The 22,411-nt window shown below is 35.6% G+C and overlaps 1 protein-coding gene and 1 pseudogene across 13 annotated transcripts in view; both read left to right on the top strand.

Moving 5' to 3' along the window:
• The window catches only part of ODF2L (outer dense fiber of sperm tails 2 like), a 201,896-nt gene that overhangs the window by 34,856 nt on the left and 144,629 nt on the right, over positions 1 to 22,411 (top strand). For 9 of the 13 annotated variants that reach the window (XM_027058696.2, XM_053214361.1, XM_053214363.1 and 6 more), the window contains one exon: positions 647 to 3,047. The exons of 3 other annotated variants lie outside the window; for them this stretch is intronic. In XM_027058696.2, the coding sequence (XP_026914497.1) occupies positions 647 to 775 (129 nt within the window). In that variant the 3' untranslated portion in view covers positions 776 to 3,047. Of the gene's footprint in view, positions 1 to 646; positions 3,048 to 22,411 lie in introns of those variants that run through there. One more of the 13 variants, XM_053214360.1, reaches the window with a different exon arrangement.
• Positions 12,163 to 13,649, top strand: LOC128313916 (60S ribosomal protein L17-like; annotated as a pseudogene).

The raw sequence follows: 22,411 nt of genomic DNA, 5'->3' as shown, positions 1-22,411 counted from the left end.
ATCATTGAATACCTGATAGGAAGGAATGCAAAGATTTCTTTCTCTTTTGAAGGTGTGTACATTTTAGTTGGAAGCTAGATGGTATCTGCAACTTATCTATCTGAAGTATTTTCAGTGAACAGATCGATTTGGGAATTTGTGTGCAGCTGAGTATTTTTAAAAATATATTGGGCTTTGAATTTTTTCCTCAAATAAAGAACACCTATAATATTTAGAATTCTTTTTATTTTTAAAGATTTCTAAAAATGTTCGTATTATAAAAACTGGAATTTTTAAGGCAGCAGAAGTCTTATGGTATAAAATAGAAATTTTTAGGCAGAGAAAATGGCAAAAACTAGTATTAAAATAGGTCATGTTAAAGGTAGTGAAAATTAATTATGATAGTTTCAATAAAATAGTATCACAGTAAAGATCAACCATGTATGTACTTTAGTCATGCTGAATTTTAAAGAAAAGTGAGCTCTAAGATAAGTAAATAATGAACATATCAGATGTTAGAATTCTGTCTTCAAAATTAAAATTGTGTATTTAATTACTGTATATATAAATTTTACATTGTGACTCTCCTTTGATATGAATGTCATTATTAATTGATCCTTTGATATGAATGCCATAATTGATTATGTTTGTTTCTTCTTTTATTTAGAAAGCACAACACCAGGAAGTATGTTTGAAAGAAATACAACATAGTCTTGAAAAGTCGGAGAATCAAAATGAGAGTATTAAGAATTATTTACAGTTTCTTAAAACTTCTTATGTAACAATGTTTGGATAAATTGTTGGATTTATTTTCTATAAGCGATAGGATTTTACTTTAAGTCTAAAACATGATTGGGTAATAAATAAACTTTAATTTACGGGTGGGAGTAGTAGAGTTTTTATGTACATTTTTAAAATATAATTTATTATCCAATTGCAACTTTAAGATATAGATGTCAGTATTCCTTTTTGCCAGATAATTTCCACTTAGCTCTAGTTTAATTTAATACTTATTTAAATGATACTGGTTTTTAGAATGTTTTTCACGTACACAAAAGAAACCAGAATCTTGTTTATAGCCACCATTTAAGTGAATTTGTAATAAAGCTAGGCTGATTATGAGCCAAATACATGATTTTGAATAACCCATATAGTTTGTTTTACATTGTGGCGCTATATATATATAAAATCAAGGAAAATATTCTGGATATTAATTTTTAAAAATGGTATAATTACATACTTTCTAAAGATTCCAAATGTCTCAATGTACTTAATACTGTTTCAAGTATGATGCGATTCTAATTTCTGTGAGGCTTTTAATATAGAATTTTAAATTATAGCTATTAAATGCCAACTGATGGTGACAGATGAAAACATGTTGTCCCGCACTGTTTCTTTATAAAGAATGGGCATTTGGACTCTCCTGTGAATTCAGTCTCTTTTGTGTTTAATTTTTTATTAGTGATTGTCTGGTGTTATCAGTGTAAACATTCTAAAGCCCCCTGAGTTTACTAAAAGATTACAGGGGAACAACTTGTCCCACCCCTTCCTATAGACAGCTCCCTTGGGATGATCAAAATAAGCACTCTTAATGCCAGGAAGCTTTAGGATAAGGTCTTTATTATTGTGATGACATAGAAGAGATACCAAGAGCTTGTTCCCACTTTAATCCCCCACTCTATATGCCAAGGCAGGACGCTCTCAAAGGGGACCGATGTAGTCAACAAGGAATCCAGTAATAGTAGCTCCTCTCAGACAATGGCTTGAGAGCTGTTTATTCAAAGGACACTCATGTCTCAAAAGATCATTCAGAGAGGCAAATTGTCTACTACATGGTCCAGCCTCTGGACAGAGGAGTCTCCCCGAGATGTTTTATCCTCTTCTCTGACCAGAAATGTGATTCTGCTTTTCTCCGGTCTCCCTCAGTCCTAAGACTGCCATATGGTCTACAGGAGTTACTTGCCAATGACCCGACTGCTCGATAGTATTTTTCTTAAAATACCACAACACAGTAATTTCAGGACCTGGCCACATTTTTTGCCCAACAATTGCTAACAACATTAAAGTTGCCTTTTTTTTTTTTTTTTTTTTTTAAATCATAGTACTTTTGCTAAAACGCATACTTACCCTTTGTGGTCCTTTCTTCACCTCCTAAAACAAAGGGAGCTTTAAGAAATGCTCACATGAAAGGAAACTAAGGTTCCTGAGTATGGTTCACTAGACTACGAGCTCACTAGACTGTGAGCTCTTACTCAGATTTTTATTCCAGCCACTAGACAATAGCTGGTGTATAGTAAATGCTCAGGTGATGTTTGTGGATAGACAGATGGGTGTTGAAAGAGAAAAGTATTCATATTCCTGTTTTACATTTGAAAAAAATGTAAGCATAGAAGGATTAAGTACCGTGGCTGTGGTATAAAACTCTTAACTTTTAAAGTTGGCAGCTGAGCTCAACTCTTCTGATTCTGAAGTTAAGGTTCTACGTACGGTGCTGTTTTCCTGTCGCAAGCAATGGTGGCAGCAGCAGCACGGCTATTATTCACCGAGTGTTTGCTATGTGCCAGACAAAGCTCCCGGTGCCGAGCATGTACTAGCTCATTGAATCTTTTCATTTAACACGTAGGTGCTATTGACTCCATTTATTTTTCAGGAAACCAAAACACAAAAAGGTTTCTTGCCCAAGATCACAGAGCTAGTAAGTGGCAGGCATCCAGAGTCTCTGCTCTTAACTATGACCATACTACCTTCATATACATGTCATAAATAAAAGTAAGGGTTTCTTTTAACAATCATGCATTTACCTTATCTATGAATATTTTCTTTTTATTATACTTCTAATTTTTACCAAAGTAGTTTGGGCATATAACATTTAAAAATTAGTACCTACAGGGATGCCTGGGTGGCTCAGTCAAGTAAACGTCCAACTCTTGATTTCAGCTCAGGTCATGATCTCAGAGTTCGTGAATTTGAGCCCTGCATCAGGCTCTGTGCTGACAGTGCGGAGGCTGTTTGGAATCTTCTTTCTCCCCCTTTTGTCCCTCCCCGCTAATGCTCTTGCATGCTCTCTCTCTCTCGCTCTCTCAAAAATAAGTAAAAAAAAAAAAAAAAAAAAAATAGCACTTGCAATGTTTCAGATAGACTGTGGAAGGAAATGACTACCGTGGAGTCTCTGAGGCTGGTCCTAAGATGCTAGTGACAAAAGACAACAGGAAGCTTGCCAGACCCTAGAAGAACATTAGCAGTCTTTGTGCTTAATGTTTCCATGTGATGCATTAAGTATAGACGTTGGGCTCTACTGGTGTGTGAACCAAACCCAGCATTAGGGAGGCCTGGCGTCAGTGCCCTGGTGTCCCTAAGCAGCACCTCTACTTCCAGCTTTCCACCATCCCGCAAAGTCCTTGTCCCACAGTGCTGACAGCCTGGCAGGGTTTCCTCTTTATCCTTGATATTCAGGGACTCAAGACTTTCTTGAATGCTAAAAGTTGTTTTCCATTATTTATGTGATTATTACCTCTCCACATGTTCCTTTCCTCCTCCTTGTTTTGTCTCCTGGATCTGATCTCTGCACGACTTGCCTTTTCCCTCGGGGTCTGTCACAGGGTTTCTTGTGAGGTATTTCCACCTGACTTTTCTGACCACTAGTGTGGTTCTCAAGGGCAGTCATTCTCTTTCTGTTGGATATTGAATTTCTAATTAATAAATCATGTTTTTTAGTTCCTGAAAGTACTGGGTTTTGTTTTTTTGTTTTTTGTGCTGTAATTCCATTATATTTTCATTAAAATTCTCATCTGTTTCTTCCATTGGTTCTACTACAGAAGGAATCTCAAGTTTCTGTCCTGCTGGCCATCTTTCTTTCCAAACCCCATAAGTGAGTTTTAATTTTCCTTGCCTACTCATGGTGGTGGTTCCCTCAATACCTGCCAGCAGGCCACCATGCACATTTCTTGGGCAGTGGCAAACCAGGTGGTGAAAGGTGGATGGCTTCTGTTCTTATGGCCTGAGACCTGCTATCCTCTGCTGGAGGGCTGTGAAAAACCATTCTCCCAGATGTTTTCAGTCACGAGCATCAGTTCTCCTCAACTACCAACATTGGAAGCACGTTGCTCCACAGAAGAGCCCACTTCAAGGTGTTCAGGGGTTAGCAAGTTGCACCAGACAACAAGCGAAAGTTCCCTTTGGAGGGGAACCACCGGCGGTGTGTGCACCTAGAGTAATGTAAGGCAACTTGAAGAATGAATTCGATCTGTATCTGCTGGCTTGAGATTTGTTCATAGCTTTTATTTTTATAAAATGTTTAACATTAAGAGTGACAGAATTCTGTATTTGGTATGATTCACTTTCCGTAATCAAGCATCTCTATTTGTGAATGAGTTCACATATGTTGGTATGAGCATGGAGGAAGGTGTAGAGAAGCCGACATGCCTTGGTAGGGATGGAGGAAATAGTAATAAGTTTTCACTATTCCAATGAGATTGAACTACTTTCAATTTTTGGCTAATCAAATAAAAAATTTTGAAGGTTGGAGGACAGGCATGCTAGGGAGTGGAAGAGTAGGACTGGTCTGAGAATGAAATACTGGAATTGGATTTTCATAGGTGGAATAGTTTGGGACAAGGAAAAAGGGAGAAGTTTGCTTGAGGTGGAGTGGAGGTCACCGGAGCACAGGATGCTGTGTAACTGAGAAGGCATAGACGTTGAAGCCATCTAGAACGCGGAAGGGATTGGGGTGGAGCTGAAGAGCAAGCATCCCGGTTAAATGTGGGCAGATGAGTAGGTCACTGTGATAAGGAGTGGATGTTTTAAGACTCTCCTGGTGGTTTTGGTTGCATTTAGAATAAAATCCAAAGTCCTCAACCTGACCCTTAAGGTCTTGCATGTTCTGGCCCTCATGTCCATGGCCTCAAGGCTCTACCCACTTCCTCACCCTCTCCAGTACTCTCCTCCTCACCCTCTATACCCAGTTGCACTTGGTTTCCCCGAAGACCAACTTCACTCCTTTGTTTTCTTTTGAAATACTCTTTCTCCTACTTTGGCCTGACTAGATCCCCTTCATTTTCTCATATAGCTTCCTACTCTTTTCTTTCATAATTGGCAATTTTTTATTTGTTCGGTCATTTTGCATTTGTCTCACTGGGTTTTAAAGGTTGTTAAATCTAAGTACATATTTGTACACTAAGTACATATTTGTTGGATGGATAGGTAGGTGGAGGGATGGTGATACTGCCATTACTTCTGAACTTCAAGGTAGGAGGAGGGGTATGGAAAGGTATGGAAATTACAGAGTCCAGAAGAATGAATAGCATTCTCTCTTGCTGTCTGCAGGGGAAGCAGTTTCCTGGGTGAGGCGGCAGGTTTCCTTTCATGTGCAGGTGGAGTCTGAAGAGACTCAGGATGCAGACCTTGTTTATAATCACATGTGTGTCCCATAGGCTACAGTGGCGAATGGGAGGGAGTTGGGAGTAAGTCAGGGAGGTGGAATAGGTTGCTTCAGGTAGTTTGAAGAGGAATGTTTTTTTTTTTAATAAAAATTAATAAAAATCCCATATGTTGTCTTCTCTTCTTCTGATACTACTGAATTTGGATAGTTGCTTAAGTGCTAGGTATAACTTACTGTTTTTGATTTATTTAACATTACAACTGTTGTGGTGCTTTTCAATAACACTTCCACAAGAGAAGAAAATATTAAAAATAAATAAAAAATATTTTCCTTAAAATTTAAGATTTTCTTAAAATTGGAAAGTTCAGGCATATTAAAAAATTAAGTATCTTGCTTCTTTCTTTGGCATGGCTTGGGGTGGGGTTAGAGGGAAGAAGGACTGTTATAAGCGCTCCATATCGTTTGTTATTAGGTAGAGTTAATATTGACAACACACTAAGCTTTAAACCAGAAAAATTAGAACTGTGATTAGCTGTCATACCTTATTTTACTTTATTTTTATTTTAGAGAGACAGTGTGTGCAAGCCAGGGAGAGGGGCAGAGGGAGAGAGAGAGAGTCTTACGCAGACTCCCAAGTTTAACGTGGAGCCTGGAGCGGGGTTAATCCCATGACCCTGGGATATGACCTGAGCTGAAACCAAGAGTGAGACGCTCAACTGACTGAGCCACCCAGGTGCCTCTTGCTGTCATATGTTATTTTAAATAAATATTTTAATTACAAACTGTGACCACTTTTTGCAAGCTTAAAGTCACTTTAAGCTTTATCACTTAAGCTTAAAGTCACTTAAAGCTTTATCACTTAAAAAAATCTATTTTTTTAAAAGAACAGAATAGAAAGGGCATCTGAATCTAATATGGTAAGGCATATTAGAATGATAATTTCATTTGTGTAATTAATGGTAACTAAAACTTCTTGAATGTCACCTGAATACTATCTAAAACTTTTTTATATTTAAAATATTTTGTTTTATTTCTACAGATGAGCACAGTTAATTCTTTAAAACTTCATACATTTTCATTTCCATGCCAAGAGCCTAACTTGAGTTTTAGTATTTTGAACTTGGCTTATTGAGAATTCTATTTTAGCCTTTCTGATAGTGTTCATCAAGTTAAAATAAGAGATAAGAATTTGATTTTTAAATGAGTTGACTCCTATTAAAACACCAAGCCTAACCCTTGAGAATATAGTAGACACAAAGATTTCTATACTTTTCTTTTTCCTGCTCAACATATAAACGGGTCTTACAAATTAATAAAATGCAAATGTCCATCAGATAAAATGGCCAAAGGATAAAAACAGACAAGTCATAAGAAATACCAATGGCCAACAAATAGGTTTACAGGATGTTCAGATTTAGTCATAAAGAAATGTAAATGAAAACAAATCTCATCTTTCCCTACAGTAATTTTAAAGAGGTTATTCCTAGTTTTGAAAAGATGGGGTAAAGTGAGAATTCTCACATGGTACTCATGGGACTTACTGTTCCATTTATCTCTGGAGATACCATAATATATTAATTATTGCTCCACTGTTGGATGGTTATGTTGTTTGCATGTTTTCTTTGTTACAAACTCTTCTGCAGTGAATTTCATCATGCATCTAATTCTTACTTTAGGATAAATGCCTAGATATGAATTATAGTATCAAATGCCATGAAAAATTTCCCAGTTCTTGAAACACAATTGTTTATGCCATTTGCTACAGTAATTTGCAACTTAGGCATTTATTTCTAAGGTAATAATTAGATGCTGGCGGGAACTATTTCTGTTATGCCACTCTATTGCTTAGCCAATGCCTGGCACCTAGTAAGAACACTTAAATCTTGTCATTCGACATTCAAATGAACAGCAATGTTGTCAAGCCATCTTTCAATTTTAGTTAAAACTGTAAAGTGGGAATGTGAACATGCTCTGAAAATTACAAGGAGTTTTGAAATTGTAAATATTAATATTTGTTCATAATTTTAGAAGTCTATACTTTTGTTTCTAATATTTAGTTGATGTCAGTTCAAGTAATACCTGAAGCTGTTTATTTTCCTACATGTCTATTTATTTGATATTCATTTGCATTAATTTTTTTTTTTTTAGTTTAAATAATCTCTACACCCAAGTGGGGCTTGAACTCACATCTCTGAGATTAAGAGTCACATGCTTTTCCAACTGAGCCAGCCAGGTGGCCCGATTTTAAATTTTTTTATCTTGTTAAAAGTCAAGTTAGGAGGCATCTGGGTGGCTCAGTCAGTTAAGCATGCAGCTCTTGATTTTGGCTCAGGTCGTGATCTCATGGTTTGTGGCATCGAGCCTTGCATGGGGCTCTGCGCTAACAGCGTGAAACCAGGGTTTCCTTCTCTCCCTCTCTCTCTGACCCTCCCACACTCACGCATGCATGCTCTCTCTCTCTGTCTCTCTCTCTCAAAATAAATAATAAACTTAAAAAAAAGTTTTTCTTTTTCTTTTTCTTTTCTTTTAAAAAAAAGTCAAGTTAGGTTGTAGTTAGTATACAATGAATTCTGGATACAAATCTTTGTTGGAGATAGACATATAAAATATTTTTGACTTCTTAGTGAGTTGTTTTTTTACTTTCTTCATTCTGAGTTTTTGTAGTGTTTGTTTATTTATTTTGAGAGAGAGGGAGGGAGAGAGAGGCGGGAGAGGGGCAGAGCGTGAGGGAGAGAGATAATCCCAAGCAGGCTCCATGCTCAGCATGGACCCCAAGGTGGGGCATTGATCTCCTGAAACGTGAGATCCAGACCTGAGCTGAAATCAAGAATCGGATCCTTAACCAAGTGAGTCACCCAGTGCCCCCATCTTTACTATTTGAGAATATTGTATATCCTTTCCCTTACTTCAAATTTTTAGAAAAACCTCTCAGTAATGTTTTACAGTTTCAATTAAATGCCTTGCCCATATTTTTTTAGGCCTAGGTATTTGATTTTTTGATCTTCCTATCCATAGTATTATTTTTTAAATTTTATTTTTATATATATGTTGTGACATAGCAACAGAGTTCATTTTTATATGCTTACCTTATATTCAGTTATATTGATGAAATTTAATTCTAATAGTTTATATGTTCTTTTGGATTTTTTTTTTGTATACAATCGTATCATTTACAAATAAAGACTCATATTTCTCCTTTCTAATCATATGCCTTTCTCTTATCTTTCTTAGTACACTGGATAGGACTTCCTATACAATTTTAAATAGAGATAATGACAGCAGATACTATTTTCTTCTTTGAAATCTTAGGGAATAGCTTTCAATAATTCATTAAGTATGCTGTTTTCTGTGGGCTATTGTAGATAGATTATCAGATTAAGAAATGCCTTTCTATTCGTAGTTTGCTAAGGGTTTTAATTATGTGAATGAATATTGAATTTTATGAATTGCTATTTTAATATATTTTTCAAAATAACTATATGATTTCCTCTTTTTGGTTAATAGTGTTAATTAGATTAATTGATTTCAAATATTAAACCATCTTTGCACTTCTGAAAAAAAACCCATTTGTTCTTCCTATATTATCTTTTTTGTATATTGCTGGATTAAACTAATTTGCTAATATTTTGTTCATGATTTTTACCTCTCTGTTCATGTGAGAGCTTGGTCTGTTTTTTTTTTTTTTTTTTCCTTAAAAACATTCTTGTCAGTTTTAGTTATGGGGGCAGTGTCCTAAGGCAGGCGGGCAATTTTCTCTATCTCCCTGAATAATATTAAATTTGTGAAGAGTAAAGGTATATAAAAATCTCCCATCATTATTGTATATTTTTCTATTCCTCATTTTAATTCTGTCAGTGTTTCCTGTATCTATTTTGACCTATGTTTGTTGCATACAGATTTAGAATTGGGATGTTTTCCTATGAGTTGACTCCTTTTATCATTATTAAATGTCTTTATCTCTAATAATGCTTCTTGCCTTAAAGTATGTTGTCTGATATTAGTATAGGTATGCCAGCTTTCATTGTTTAGTGTTTGCATAGACAGTTGACCCTTGAACAACATAAGCTTGAACTGCATGGGTCCACAGGTATTTTTTTTTCAATAAATAAAGTACTGTAAATGTATTTTCTCTTCCTTACGATTTTCTTAATATTTTGTCTCTTTTATTGTACAATACATTATATTATACATAATACATATGACATACAAAATATGTGTTGACTATTTTCATTATTGGTAAGGCTTTCAGTCAACAGTAGGCTATAGTTAAGATTTGGGGGAGTCAAAAATTATACATGAATTTTGGACTGTGCAGGGGGTCAGTGCCCCTAACCTGCATGTTATTCAAGGGTCAACTGTGTATCTTTTTCCATCCTATTATTCCCAACCTTTCTATAGCTTTATATTTTATTTTGTAAACCACAAAATATACTCTGTTTGTTTGCTTGCAGCCTTTTCAGTTTGACAATCCTCATTTATATATTTTAGCCTATTTATATTTAATTTTTAACATAATTAGATTTAATGGTCTTTTTTCTTTTTCTATTTGATCCATTTTTTCCCTAATATTTCTATGACATTTTCTCTCTCCTTTTTTCAAGGTTTTATTTAGATTCTAGTTAGTTAACATACAGTGTAATACCAGTTTCAGTTGTACAATAATAGTTATTGAACACTTCCATACAACACCCAGTGTTCATCTCAACAAATGCATTCCTTAATCCCCATCACCTATTTCACCATTCCCCCACCCACTTCCTTCAATTTGTTCTCTATAGTTAAGAATCTATTTCTTGGTTTGCCTCCCTCTCTGTTTTTTTTCCCCTTTGCTCATTTGTTTTGTTTCTTAAATTTGATTTATGAGTGAAATTATATGGTATAATATAATTCTTCCTCTCACTGACTTCACTTAGCACTATACTCCCTAGTTCTATCCATGTCATTGCAAATGGCAAGATTTCATTCTTTTTTATGGCTGAATAATATTCCATTGTATGTGTACATCACATCTTCTTTATCCATTCATCAACTGATGGACACTTGGGCTGCTTCCATATTTTGGCCATTGTAAATAATGCTACTGTAAACATAGGGGTGCGTGTTTCCCTTTGAATTAGTGTTTTCCTATTCTTTGGGTAAATCCAGTAGTGGAATTACTGTATCATATAGTAATTCTATTTTTAATTTTTTGAGAAACCTCCATACTGTTTTCCAGAGTGGCTGCACCAGTTTGCATTCCCACCAATGGTGCAAGAGGGTTCCCCTTTCTCTACATTTTCGCCAACACCTGTTGTTTCCTGTGTTGTTGATTTTAGCCATTCTGACAGGTGTGAGGTGATATCTCATTGTAGTTTTGATTTGTATTTCCCTGATGATCAGTGATGTTGAGCATCCTTTCATGTGTCTGTTGGTCATCTATATTTCTTCATTGAAGAAATGTCTGTTAATGTCTTCTGCCCTTTCTTAATTGGATTATTTGGGTTTTCTTGGTGTTGAGTTGTAGAACTTACTTATATATTTTGGGGGCTTAGCCTTTATTGGGTAGGTCATTTGCAAGTATCTTCTCCCATTTAGTAGGTTATCTTTTAGTTTTATTGACTCTTTCCTTTGCTGTGCAGAAGCTTTTAATTTTGGTGTAGTCCCAATAGTTTGTTTTTGCTTTTGTTTGTCTTGATTCAAAAGACATATCTAGAGAGATGTTGTTATAGCTGATGTCAGAGAAATTATTGCCTGTGCTGACTTCTAGGAGTTTCATGGCTTCGGGTCTCAGATTTATGTCCTTAATCCATTTTGAGTTTATTTTTGTGTATACTGTAAGAAAGTGGTCCAGTTTCATTCTTTTTCATGTAGCTGTCCAATTTTCCCAGTACTATTTGTTGAAGAGACTATCTTTTTCCAATTGGACATTTTTTCCTGCTTTGTTGAAGATTAATTGACCATGTACTTGTGGGCTCCTTTCTGGGTTTTCTATTCTGTTCCATTGACCTATAGGTCTCTTTTTGTGCCAGTACCATACTGTTTTGATCACTACAGATTTCTTTGTGATATAACTTGAAGTCTGGAATTGTGATGCTTTCAGCTTTGCTTTTCTTTTTCAAGATTGCTTTGGCTATTCAGTGTCTTTTGTGGTGCCATACAAATTTGAGGATTGTTTGCTATAGCTATGTGAAAAAAAACTGTTGGTATTTTGATAGGGGTTGCATTAAATGTGTATGTTGCTTGGGGTGCCTGGATGGCTCAGTCGGTTGGGCGTCTGACTTGGGGTGCTTGGATGGCTCAGTCGGTTGGGCGTCTGACTTTGGCTCAGGTCATGATCTCACAGTTTGTGAGTTTGAGCCCTGCATTGGGCTCTGTGCTGACAGCTCAGAGCCTGGAGCCTGCTTCAGATTCTATGTCTCCCTCTCTGTCTTCCCCTCCCTGACTCATACTCTGTCTTTCTCTCTCTCTCCAAAATAAATAAATTAAAACAAAAAATTAACAAAATGTGTATGTTGCTTTGGGTAGTTTTGACATTAACAATGTTTGTTCTTCCATTCCATGACCATGGAATGTCTCTCCATTTCTTCATGTCATTTTTAATTTTTTTCATCAGTGTATCATAGTTTTCAGAATACAGATCTTTCACCTCTGGTTAGTTTTATTCCTAGGTATATTATTGTTTTTGATACAATTGTAAATGGGATTGAGTCCTTAATTTCTCTTTCTGCTGCTTCATTATTGGTGTGTAGAAATGCAAACAGATTTCTGTACATTGATTTTATATCCTGTGACTTACTGAATTCATGTATCAGTTCAAACAATTTTTTGATAGAGTATGATGTCATCTGAAAACAGTGAAAGTCTCATTTTTTCCTTGCCATTTTGGATGCCTTTTATTTCTTTTTGTTTTCTGATATGCTGCAGCTAGGACTTCCAGTACTATGTTAAAAAATAGTAGTGAGAGCTCTTTCCTTAAGCAGCCTGAGGTGATCTCTGAAAATGATTCACTATTCACTTGACCCAGAAAACCTGACAAAATCATGCAAATCAAGAGGTTCAAATCTTTGTGTTCACTTTAAGAACACATGGGAAACTGCCCAGGCCATCAAGGGTATGCATATCCAAAAAGCCACCAAGTATCTGAAAATGTCACTTCGCAGAAGCAATGTGTGCTGTTCTGATGCTACAATGGTGGAGTTGGTAGGTGTGCCCAGGCCAAACAGTGGGGCAGGACACAGGGTCCGTGGCCCAAAAAGAAGTGCTGAATATTTACTGCACATGTTTAAAAATGCAGGGAGTAATGCTGAACTTAAGGGTTTAGATGTAGATTCTCCGGTCATTGAGCACATCCAGGTGAAAAAGCCCCAAAAATGCGGCGTAGAACCTACAGGGCTCAAGGTCAGATTAACCCATACATGAGTTCTCCCTGCCACATTGAGATGATCTTTACTGAAAAAGAGCGGATTGTTCCTAAACCAGAAGAGGAGGTTGCACAGAAGAAAAAGATACCCCAGAAAAAACTGAAGAAACAAAAACTGATGGCTGGGGAGTAAATTCTGCATAAAATACATGCAAATAAAAGTAAAAACAGAAAACGAAACAAAACAAAAAAATAGTGGTGAGAGTGGACATCCCTGTCTTGTTCCTGACCATAAAAGAACAGGTCTCAGTTTTTCCCCATTGAGTATGATATTAGCTGTGGGTTTTTCAAAGTGACCTTTATTATGTTGAGGTAGTTCCTTCTAAACCTACTTTGTTAAGGGTTTTTATCATGATTGGATGTTGTACTTTGTCAAGTGCTTTTCTGTATAACAGAAAATGATTATCAATTGAGATAATCATATGGTTCTTATTCTTTGTTTTATTGATGTGATATATCACATTGATTGATTTGTGAATATTGAACCACATTTGCAACACAGGAATAAATCCCACTTGATTGCGGTGAATGGTTTTTTAAAATATATTGTTGCATTTGGTTAGGTAGTATTTTATTGAGAATTTTTGCATCTATGTTTATCAGGGATATTGGTCTATAGTTCTCTTTTTTAGTGGAGTTTTTATCTGGTTTTCATATCAGGGTAATGCTGGCCTCACAGAATGAGTTTGAAAGTTCTCCTTCCTCTTCTAGTTTTTGGAATAGTTTGGTATGGGGTGGGACACCTGGGGGGCTCAGTTGGTTAAGCATCTGACCCTCGACTTTGGCTTATGTCATGATCTCATGGTTAGTGAGATCAAGCCCCACATCAGGCTCTGTACTGACAGTGTGGAGCCTGCTTGGGATTCTCTCTCTCCCTCTCTCTCTCTCTCTCTCTGCCTCCCCGCCCCCCAACATGCTCGCATGCTCTCTCTCTCTCAATAAAAATAAATAAATAAATAAATAAATAAATAAATAAATAAATAAATAAATAAATTAAATAAATAAATAAAAGAAGAATAGGTATTAACTCTTTAAATGTTTGGTAGGATTCACCTGTGAAGCCATCTGGCCCTGGACTTTTGTCTGTTGGGAGTTTTTTGATTATTAATTCAATTCCTTTGCTGGTTATTGGTCTGTTCGAGTTTTCTATTTCTTCCTGTTTCACTTTTGGTAGTTTATATGTTTCTAGGAATTTATCCATTTCTTCCAGGTTGTCTAATTTGTTCACATATAGTGTTTCATCATATTCTCTTACAATTTTATCTCTTTGGTTTTGGTTGTTTGTGTTTCTATGGTTTCAGTTCTCTGTTCTCTTTTATTTCGGATTTTATTTGAGTCTTTTTCTTTCTTTTTTCTTTTCTTTCTTTCTTTCTTTCTTTCTTTCTTTCTTTCTTTCTGTTTTTATGAGTTTAGGTAGAGGTTTATCAACTTTATTATTTTTTTTTTTAAAGAGCCAGCTTCTGGTTCATTGATCTGGTCTATTGTTTGGATTTATTTTTAGTTTCTTTATCATTTATTTCTGCTCTAATCTTTACTATATCCTTCCTTGTGTTGGCTTTAGTCTTCATTTGTTGTGTTTTTTTTATAGTTTCTTTAGTTGTAAAGTTAGGTTGTTTATTTGAGATTTTTCTTGCCTCTTAAGGTAGGCCTGTGTTCCTATATACTTCCCTCTTAGGACTACTTGTTTTATCCCTTTTCTCTCCTTTGATTTTTCTTCTATATAAAATATGTTTTATTCCAAATTTCTTTCTATTAAAGAGCTGTAGACATTAAAGATGACTAATTTTTTTGCCAGAGAGGGTCTACCTTTTTTCTTTAAGCAGATTAAGTGAGGATGGGCTGGTTACTTTAATCCAATCAGGTAATGACCTCTGGTCATCCCTTTTCCAGTGGCATATCTGTTTTGGAATTTGAACTGAGACTGTGAGGGTCTTTTCCTCTTAAGCACTGATGACTGCAGGTAATTCTGCTCTGTTCACAGGTTTTCAGGTTAAGATTTTAGCCAGTTACCCCACACAGGCTTCAGAATTCAAGAAATTGCTTGATGAGGAAACATGCTGTCTATTTGCCACCCTTCAGTCTCCACCCCTTTGCCCCCCATTTTCCACAAACCACTAAAGCTCTGCTGCTTTCTATGACCCCCAGAAGCAGTCTTCTCCCAGGGGCCAAGGTTGAACTCCCAGTTTCTAGCCATGTCCAGCATTGGTAACTGTCCCCTCACAAAACATAGCTACCAAATACTGAACATTCAAAGATGATTAAGATCTATTTTCTTCCCACACAACAGAGCTTCCTAACCTTTTCCAAACCATGACACATATGGAAAATAATATTTTTTAAACATCAAACTATAGTAAATAGAGGAGGATGTTAATAGCTAGAAATTTCTGGCCCAGAGCTCTTGCCAGTATAGGTCTTGGCCAGATCACTCCACTTTACAAGTTGAGATCAATACTTTCACATTTGCAACCTATGTGTGGCACTGGTTGAGACCCTTTGCCTTAATAAATTCATTCATCTTTTCTGGTCTTTCTCTTATGAAAGGCTCTGTGAATACTTTCTCACACCCCTTGTCAGAGAACTAGTACTAACTCTAGATGCCTTTTGGATCTGGGATGATATGTAGGTGTGCCAGAATCCCTGTACCCTTCCTCATTCTGTGTCTCTATTCCATGGCTCATCTAGACTACTTATAGCCTTTAATTGGAAACATAAATTAGCAACTTATTCGCCTGTTTGCCACCTGTTTCTCTTCTGTTCTTTCTCTGTACTACAGATTTTCCTCATCCAGAAGAACACAGAATTTCCATTGTAAGGAGTGCAGTATAGTTGGTTTTGTAATAGCTGAGATAAAGTTATTATTTGCAATGGGAAAATGACTGAAACAAAATGACATGTATGGTTGAGTTTTTGTTTATTTGTTATTTTCTTAACTCTTTAAATTCTAAGTCTTTGGATAGCTTAGTATTTTACAGTTGATAAATAAAGATCCTCTGCAGTTCTTAGAAAATCTTTTGGTTTATAAAAATGTAAACTTAGGTCTACTTCACAAACAAATGTTTTATTTAATTTATAAATAGTTGAACCAGGAATATGTTGAGAATTTACTGTGATACTTAGCTGAGGAATGATGCCTTATTAGAATGTATTCCCACATTAAAGTTTGATTGGTTCAATGTGATGTCCTTTTATGGTATGGTAAATATGTAGAGAGAACAATGGCCTATGGTGATGGCATTAATTCCTGCCACAATTACATTATATGGACAATGTAATCACTGTAAATACTAAGAATACTGGAATGGTGAGGACAGCAATATTCCCTAAACTGGTTTAGAGTTATCAGGTTGCTGCTGGTGGTAGAAGCCTTATAAATGGAACATAGCAGAAAAATAATGAAACTTTATGGGCTACAGTAACTTCCCAGTCCTACAAAGTTTACAAATGAATTAGCAAACCCCAAATTGTTAAAGGCAAAGGATCCAATTATGATTCTCTGTTTAACTGCTAATAATGAGATCATTCTGTAACTATATACTTCAGTTCATGATTTTGGGATTCCTAAGTAAAAAGAGATATTTTTACTAAAATAAACAAATAATAAAGTTAACTGGCATACATTATTAATTAGTAGATTAATAAGAGTATAAGGAACCAAGGTATACTGTAGGATGAGTTAAAGCACATTTAATGTTTAATGATTATTAAGGCAATGGGAGAAGGTATAAATAACCCCATTTCTCAATTAATTTAGGCATTTGTATCTATCAGTATAAGTTTTACAGTTTTCCAACTGCTTACACATATTTCATTGTAAAATTATTTCTAAGAATTTTGGATTTTTTTTGTATAGATCAAGAATTGTTACCTTCTTATTAGTGATTAATAGTATATATGAAAAGTATCATTTTTATCTTCTAGTTATATTACTAATTAATTCTGTTAGTATTCCCGTCGATACTCTTGCCTTTTTAAGTAGGCAGTATAAGATTGTAATTAACAATATTAATGGCTAACACTATACTTTTATTGAGTATAATTTGTGTTTAAAATGTCTTTTTACAAATGACTTATTCCTATCAGGATCCAAACAGAATTCACACACTGCATTTGGTAGACATGTCTCTTGAATATCTAATAGTTCCCCTTTCATGACATTTATTTACAGAATAAATTGGATCATTTGCCCCACAGTTTCTTATAGTCTATTTGGCTGATTACATCCTGATGGCATTATTTAATATGTTTCTGCATCTTCTATATTTTCTGTAAACCAGTAGTTAGGTCTAAAATCTTGACTGAATTCAGTTTTAAATCTTTTTGGCAAGAATACGTCATAGGTGGATACTGTATACTCTTTCAATTGCATCACATTAAGAGTAATGTAATGTCTGGTTTTCCTACCATTATTACCATTAAAATGGATCTGTGGATTCAAGTGATATCAGACTGCTTCATTCATTAAAAAGAATTATGTCAACTTTTACCAAATGCTTTTAGGCAGCCATTGATAATCATTGCCAAGATCCATTATTTTCACTAGGGAATCTTAAAATGGTGATTTTCTAATTCTGTTATTCTGCATTTATTCATTATGACTTTTCTAAATTTTGTAAATTTTCCTTATTTTGTCTGTTTTATCTGGCATATATTATTGCTGATGTACGTTAAAGTCTTCCACTGCATGTGTGTTTCTGATCATTTGTCCTCCTACATGTATTATTTTTATTCTACAAAATTTGATGCTATTATTTGCATATTATTATTTACTCCTTTTAAAGGGAGTGATGGTCTTAGGCCATTCACTTTTTAATCTTTTGTGGGTAGTCACAAAGCTGATGTATTATAAATTATACTACTTAAATAGGCTTCATTTTCTATGCCTTTTTGTCTTGAATTATAATTGGATAGTGTAAGTATTGCTACCTTTACACACCTTTTCTTCATATTTGCCTGATAATTTGTGCCTCTTTCACTGTTTTTGTTTCAATGCCTTTTCATGGAGATAGGAGTTTGCTACTTTTTCTGTCCTCTCCCCTTCCCAGTCCTTAATAATTTAGTATAGGATAATTTAGTCTGATAATAAAACCACTTGTTGGTCTTATAATAGTGCACTATAAATATTACTTTCAAATAAAAACTAATGTTGTGGCCATATGTAAAATAATCATTTAAATTTATATTTTTTTATTTTTAACTTATTTCATGGGGTTCACACCTAACCTGGGAACCCTGAAACTGGTAATTAAAGCATGTTTTGAGACCTCAAAATTACTATGAAAAAGATGGTCTTTCTTTTTGTTAACGGGTCAACTGATATTTAATAAGGAATATGAGGTTTCTTGATTTTTAGGATAGATTTTAAAAAATACTATAACACAAAACAAAATGTTATCATTTTAATTTTCCTGTATGATCTTAAGATAATAATTCCCGATCTAGGTCCAGTCTATTTTGAAACTAGTTCATATCATATGTGAAGGTATTTTTTAAGTTTCAGTCAAGGCAATTCTTTTTTCATGCCTTATTTTTCAGTTTCTTAAGTGATTTTGATTCAATAAGGTTTTCAACTTAATTTTATCATTAATAACTTAATTATGGTCGTAATAGTGTTTATTTAAAAGCAGATTCCAATGGTACTAAGGAATATGATGTTAAAAAGTATTACTTCAGCTGCTTCTTACTCTGGATTCCACTCCCCAAAGTAGCCACTGCTAATAGTTGCCTATTCGTAATGCTCAACCATTAAAAAAAAAAAAAAAAAAAAAAAAGCAAAAAAAAAAGCCTGATTCTTTAAGTAATTTAGTCCAAGAAAGAAACAGTATCTGGTTCTTTCATAAATAACAGGATTTAATTTTAAATACTTTTAAATTTTAGTGACCCACAAAGCTAGAGATACTGAATAACATTGAAAATGTTAGTTAATGCTGAAACGGCCAAGTAAACATTTTTCTGTAATTTATTTTCCATTGTCTATTTTAAGTAAAAGCATACTACCCTTTAAAAAAAAAAGACATTTTTTCTATATTATAATAGGTGTAGCAAGTTTCACTATTCATGTAAAAATCAATATATAATTTTAGTGGTTTCAGTTCTATTTAAAAATGAAAGTATGGTTTATCAGTGGCATTTTATGTTTTTCATCTTAATGCAATCCTTTTAAGGCCATACATTCCAGTATCCAAGTTTTAAAGTAGTTTGTATACACCCAACATGCAAGGCCATGACTTTAATCATTTCCTCACCAGAACTTCAATTATGCCAAGCACTTTTTAATTATCCTGCATCCCACAAGTCTATTCTTAGTAAAAAGTCTGACTTGTACAGAGGCAGTATATTCCTCTGTGGCAAAATTCAACTTACCACTTTGCAACCCCACCCATGAAAAAGCCCTGTGAATTAAAAGCTACTAAATTAAGTGTGTATTTTTAACAGCTTCAATTTTCAAGTCAAGCTTGGCATAAAAGTTGAAGACATTTTTTTGAAGTACAAAAATGCTATGTTGGCATTTCATGGTGTTTTCAGAATGCAGTTCGTTTTTTGGGTTGTTTCCTTTACAAAGTTTCTTATAACATCGATTTTTTTTTTTTCTAAAGGGAATGTGTTTAATCACTTGCCCTATCGCTTTTTATTTTTATGTTATTGAAAGAAGAAAATTCTGAACAAAGAAGAACAGTGATAGAAAAAGAACTTACACATGAGGACAGATCTATAGGGTAGGGGAAAAGGTTTGAGGCACAGTGGGTGGCAGGAGAACACTGAGCTCAGTGGAGCTGGGTTGGGCATTTCATGCACAGATTAAAACCTGTAATGCAAACCCTGAAATTAAGAGAAAGTAAACTACATAAAATTATTGTATTGTTTTACTCTCTTTGCTTCCTAGTAATGGAAAATCTGCTTTGTTCAATGAATGCAAATATGATACAAAGCCATTCTAGGAAATGATTGTATAAGGTTAATGCTTATAAGAGATGCTAAATACCTAATACTATATAATATATTAACTCAAGAAACAGTTCATAAGAACCTCTTACATGTAAAGCCCTATACTTTTTTATGTTATAATGTAGCTCCAATATTTACTGCCTCATGATCTACCTTAGGTAAATGAACTGTTCAAAATCTGAACTTAGAAAATGTGGGCTCAATCAACACAGTTTTCCTTGTTTTTCCTTGCCTTCATCTACACTAGAGACTGGACTATCTAAAAACCCAATTCCCCATTTTGCTTTGTAGCTAAAAGTTGCATGCTGAGATTCTGACCAATGAGGTGTAAAGGGAAGGTCACTGGTGCCACATGGTGTCTTTCTGCCAGGGAATCTGCTAGAGCTGTTGTCATCACTAAGAGTGCTACAGCTCAATGCCAGGAGGAGCCTGGTTGTTGACCCAGGTCAATGGCATCCTTGACCACCATACTAGGTATGAACTCCCTACTCTGGGACTTCTTGTGGCATGAAATAAACCTCTTCTTGTTTAAATCACTTTTTTGCTGGGGTTCCTGTTACTCTTAGTTGCATGCATTACTAACTGGCTCAGTGAAAAAATTAGTTTGGCAATAAGCATGACAGTGACCTTCCCATTCCAGATTGTGCTAGCCAGTCTCCAAGGTGGTCCACAACAACTCCCATCTCCTTCACACCCTCATGTAGTCCCCTCCCACAATCTCCAAGCGTTGGTTTAGGATAGGCTTCTAATAGGATATGGCTTCTAAAGCCCTGTGACACTGTAAAAATTAAATTAAAAATTTAACAGTATCTCTAAAATGACTTATACTTTCTTTTTATGGAATGTCACATCTTTCTTTTTGTATGACCTATTTTCTGGTCGATTATAATATATATCCTTTAGTAGAATGAGAAAATTTAAATCATTTTCAAAATTGATTTCTGGGAAAACCACTTATATAATACTATACACCAGGCTCTTTCCTGTGTTCTTTAACTTCATTTACTGGCTTTTTTCTTCAAGTGACTTTTTGAGAGATTATTTCAACCACTTGGCATTTGGAGAAATTGAGGCAGAGAGGTTAAAAATCCTGCCCAAGGCCACACACGTAGGAGGCAGAAGACCTGGAATTTGAGCCCAATGAAGCTGGTTCCAGCATTTGTAGTCCTCTCACCACATAAAAATCACCTGCAGTTCTAGTAACCAAAGAAAACTGGCCTTCCTTCTATAGATATGTATCTACATTTGCAGTGTGTAAGTTATTTACTTTATTTAGCATAACAAGTCAGTTCCTACTGGCATTCACAGTTCCTTAAGTATCATTGTTCCTCAGAGTTTTCAGCATATATAAAAATGCTGAATGTTACCTGCTTTCCGCTGGTGAAGCCAGCTCTATCAGTCAGTGTCCACCCAGAGCGAACATACTACAGAAAAGTAGTTACGAGTATGTCCAAGGAAATGAAGGACCAAAAAAGGGAAGGCGTGTTCACCTAAAGACTGGCTGGAGGCTGGAGGCTGCTACCATGCCCAAGACAGGAGCAGCAGAAAGGCAGATGTTGTTGCCTGGACCTCAGGAGCCACTGTGCTCCTGACGCTGCTGGAACCTAACTGCAGCTGACTTACAGGAAGCAGGGAGTTCTGCAGCACTGGAAATGAAGCTAGGCAGACTTTATTACATCCCACAATTCAGCAACCTTTTGTGAAGCATTCTATTACACTGTGGAAGTCATCAGGGTTATGTTTCAATCACAATGCCTGAGAGGCTAACTTTAAAACAACCACATTGACAATCCTACACTTCCTTGGCTATGTTCTTAATATAGAACCTCTTCTAAGGTTCTTGGCTTGACTGGAAAGAAAACGACAATTAAAATAAATTAAAAAAGAATCCTACTGATGTTACACGAGTCCAGAAATCCTGCTGTCCAAACCATGTTGCCTGTCAAGGGGCTCAAGTTTGCCTGGTGCCCTGCCGTGTTTGTCAGAGCTACCTCCAACAGGAAGTCCTCTTCATTCCCAGTCTCTGCCAGTGTCTCCCATCGGCGATTCTCTCTGAGATACAGCTGGAAAGAGAGTATGGAAGAGACTGGAGTATGCAGACTTCCAGTTCCCTGCAATGGAAGAAAAACAGGATAGACACGGAGCTGAGGGCTAGTGGCCAAGGAGCAGACTGGTCTTAAAAATGTTGACCTCCCGGGGCACCTGAGTGGCTCAGTTGGTTAAGCATCTGAATCGATTTTGGCTCAGGTCATGATCTCATGATTTGTGAGACTAGGGACCCATGATTGAGACCCACATCGGGCTCTGAGCTGACAGCAAGGAGCCTGCTTAGGATTCTCTCTCTCTGCCCCTCCCCTTCTCTCTCTCTCTTGCAGAATACATAAACATTAAAAAAAGCAAACAAACATTGACTTCCCCTTGACATGTTTTCCTTCCTTTAACATGCTTTTCCATGTTGTTAAATATTCCACAATTAATGGCTGTATCATATTCTCTATTATTAACACTCTAAGTTTATTTGCTGCCTTTCTTAGTGTTAATTTTCCTCATTTTCTTTGAAATTTTAGTTTTATGACTTATTTTATGTGGGAGTTTACATCTTCCTCTTCTCCAAGCCTCCCAGTCTGTCAGTTTTTTGGTTGCCTCTACACCTCTAGCCCAAGGCATGATCTTAGTCGGTGGTTCTGGCTTCCGTCCCTTGGTGATTGGAG

Source organism: Acinonyx jubatus, chromosome C1 (assembly GCF_027475565.1).
Source record: "Acinonyx jubatus isolate Ajub_Pintada_27869175 chromosome C1, VMU_Ajub_asm_v1.0, whole genome shotgun sequence".
Classification (NCBI taxonomy): Eukaryota; Metazoa; Chordata; class Mammalia; order Carnivora; family Felidae; genus Acinonyx; species Acinonyx jubatus.
This window is presented reverse-complemented; position numbering and strand designations above follow the sequence as displayed.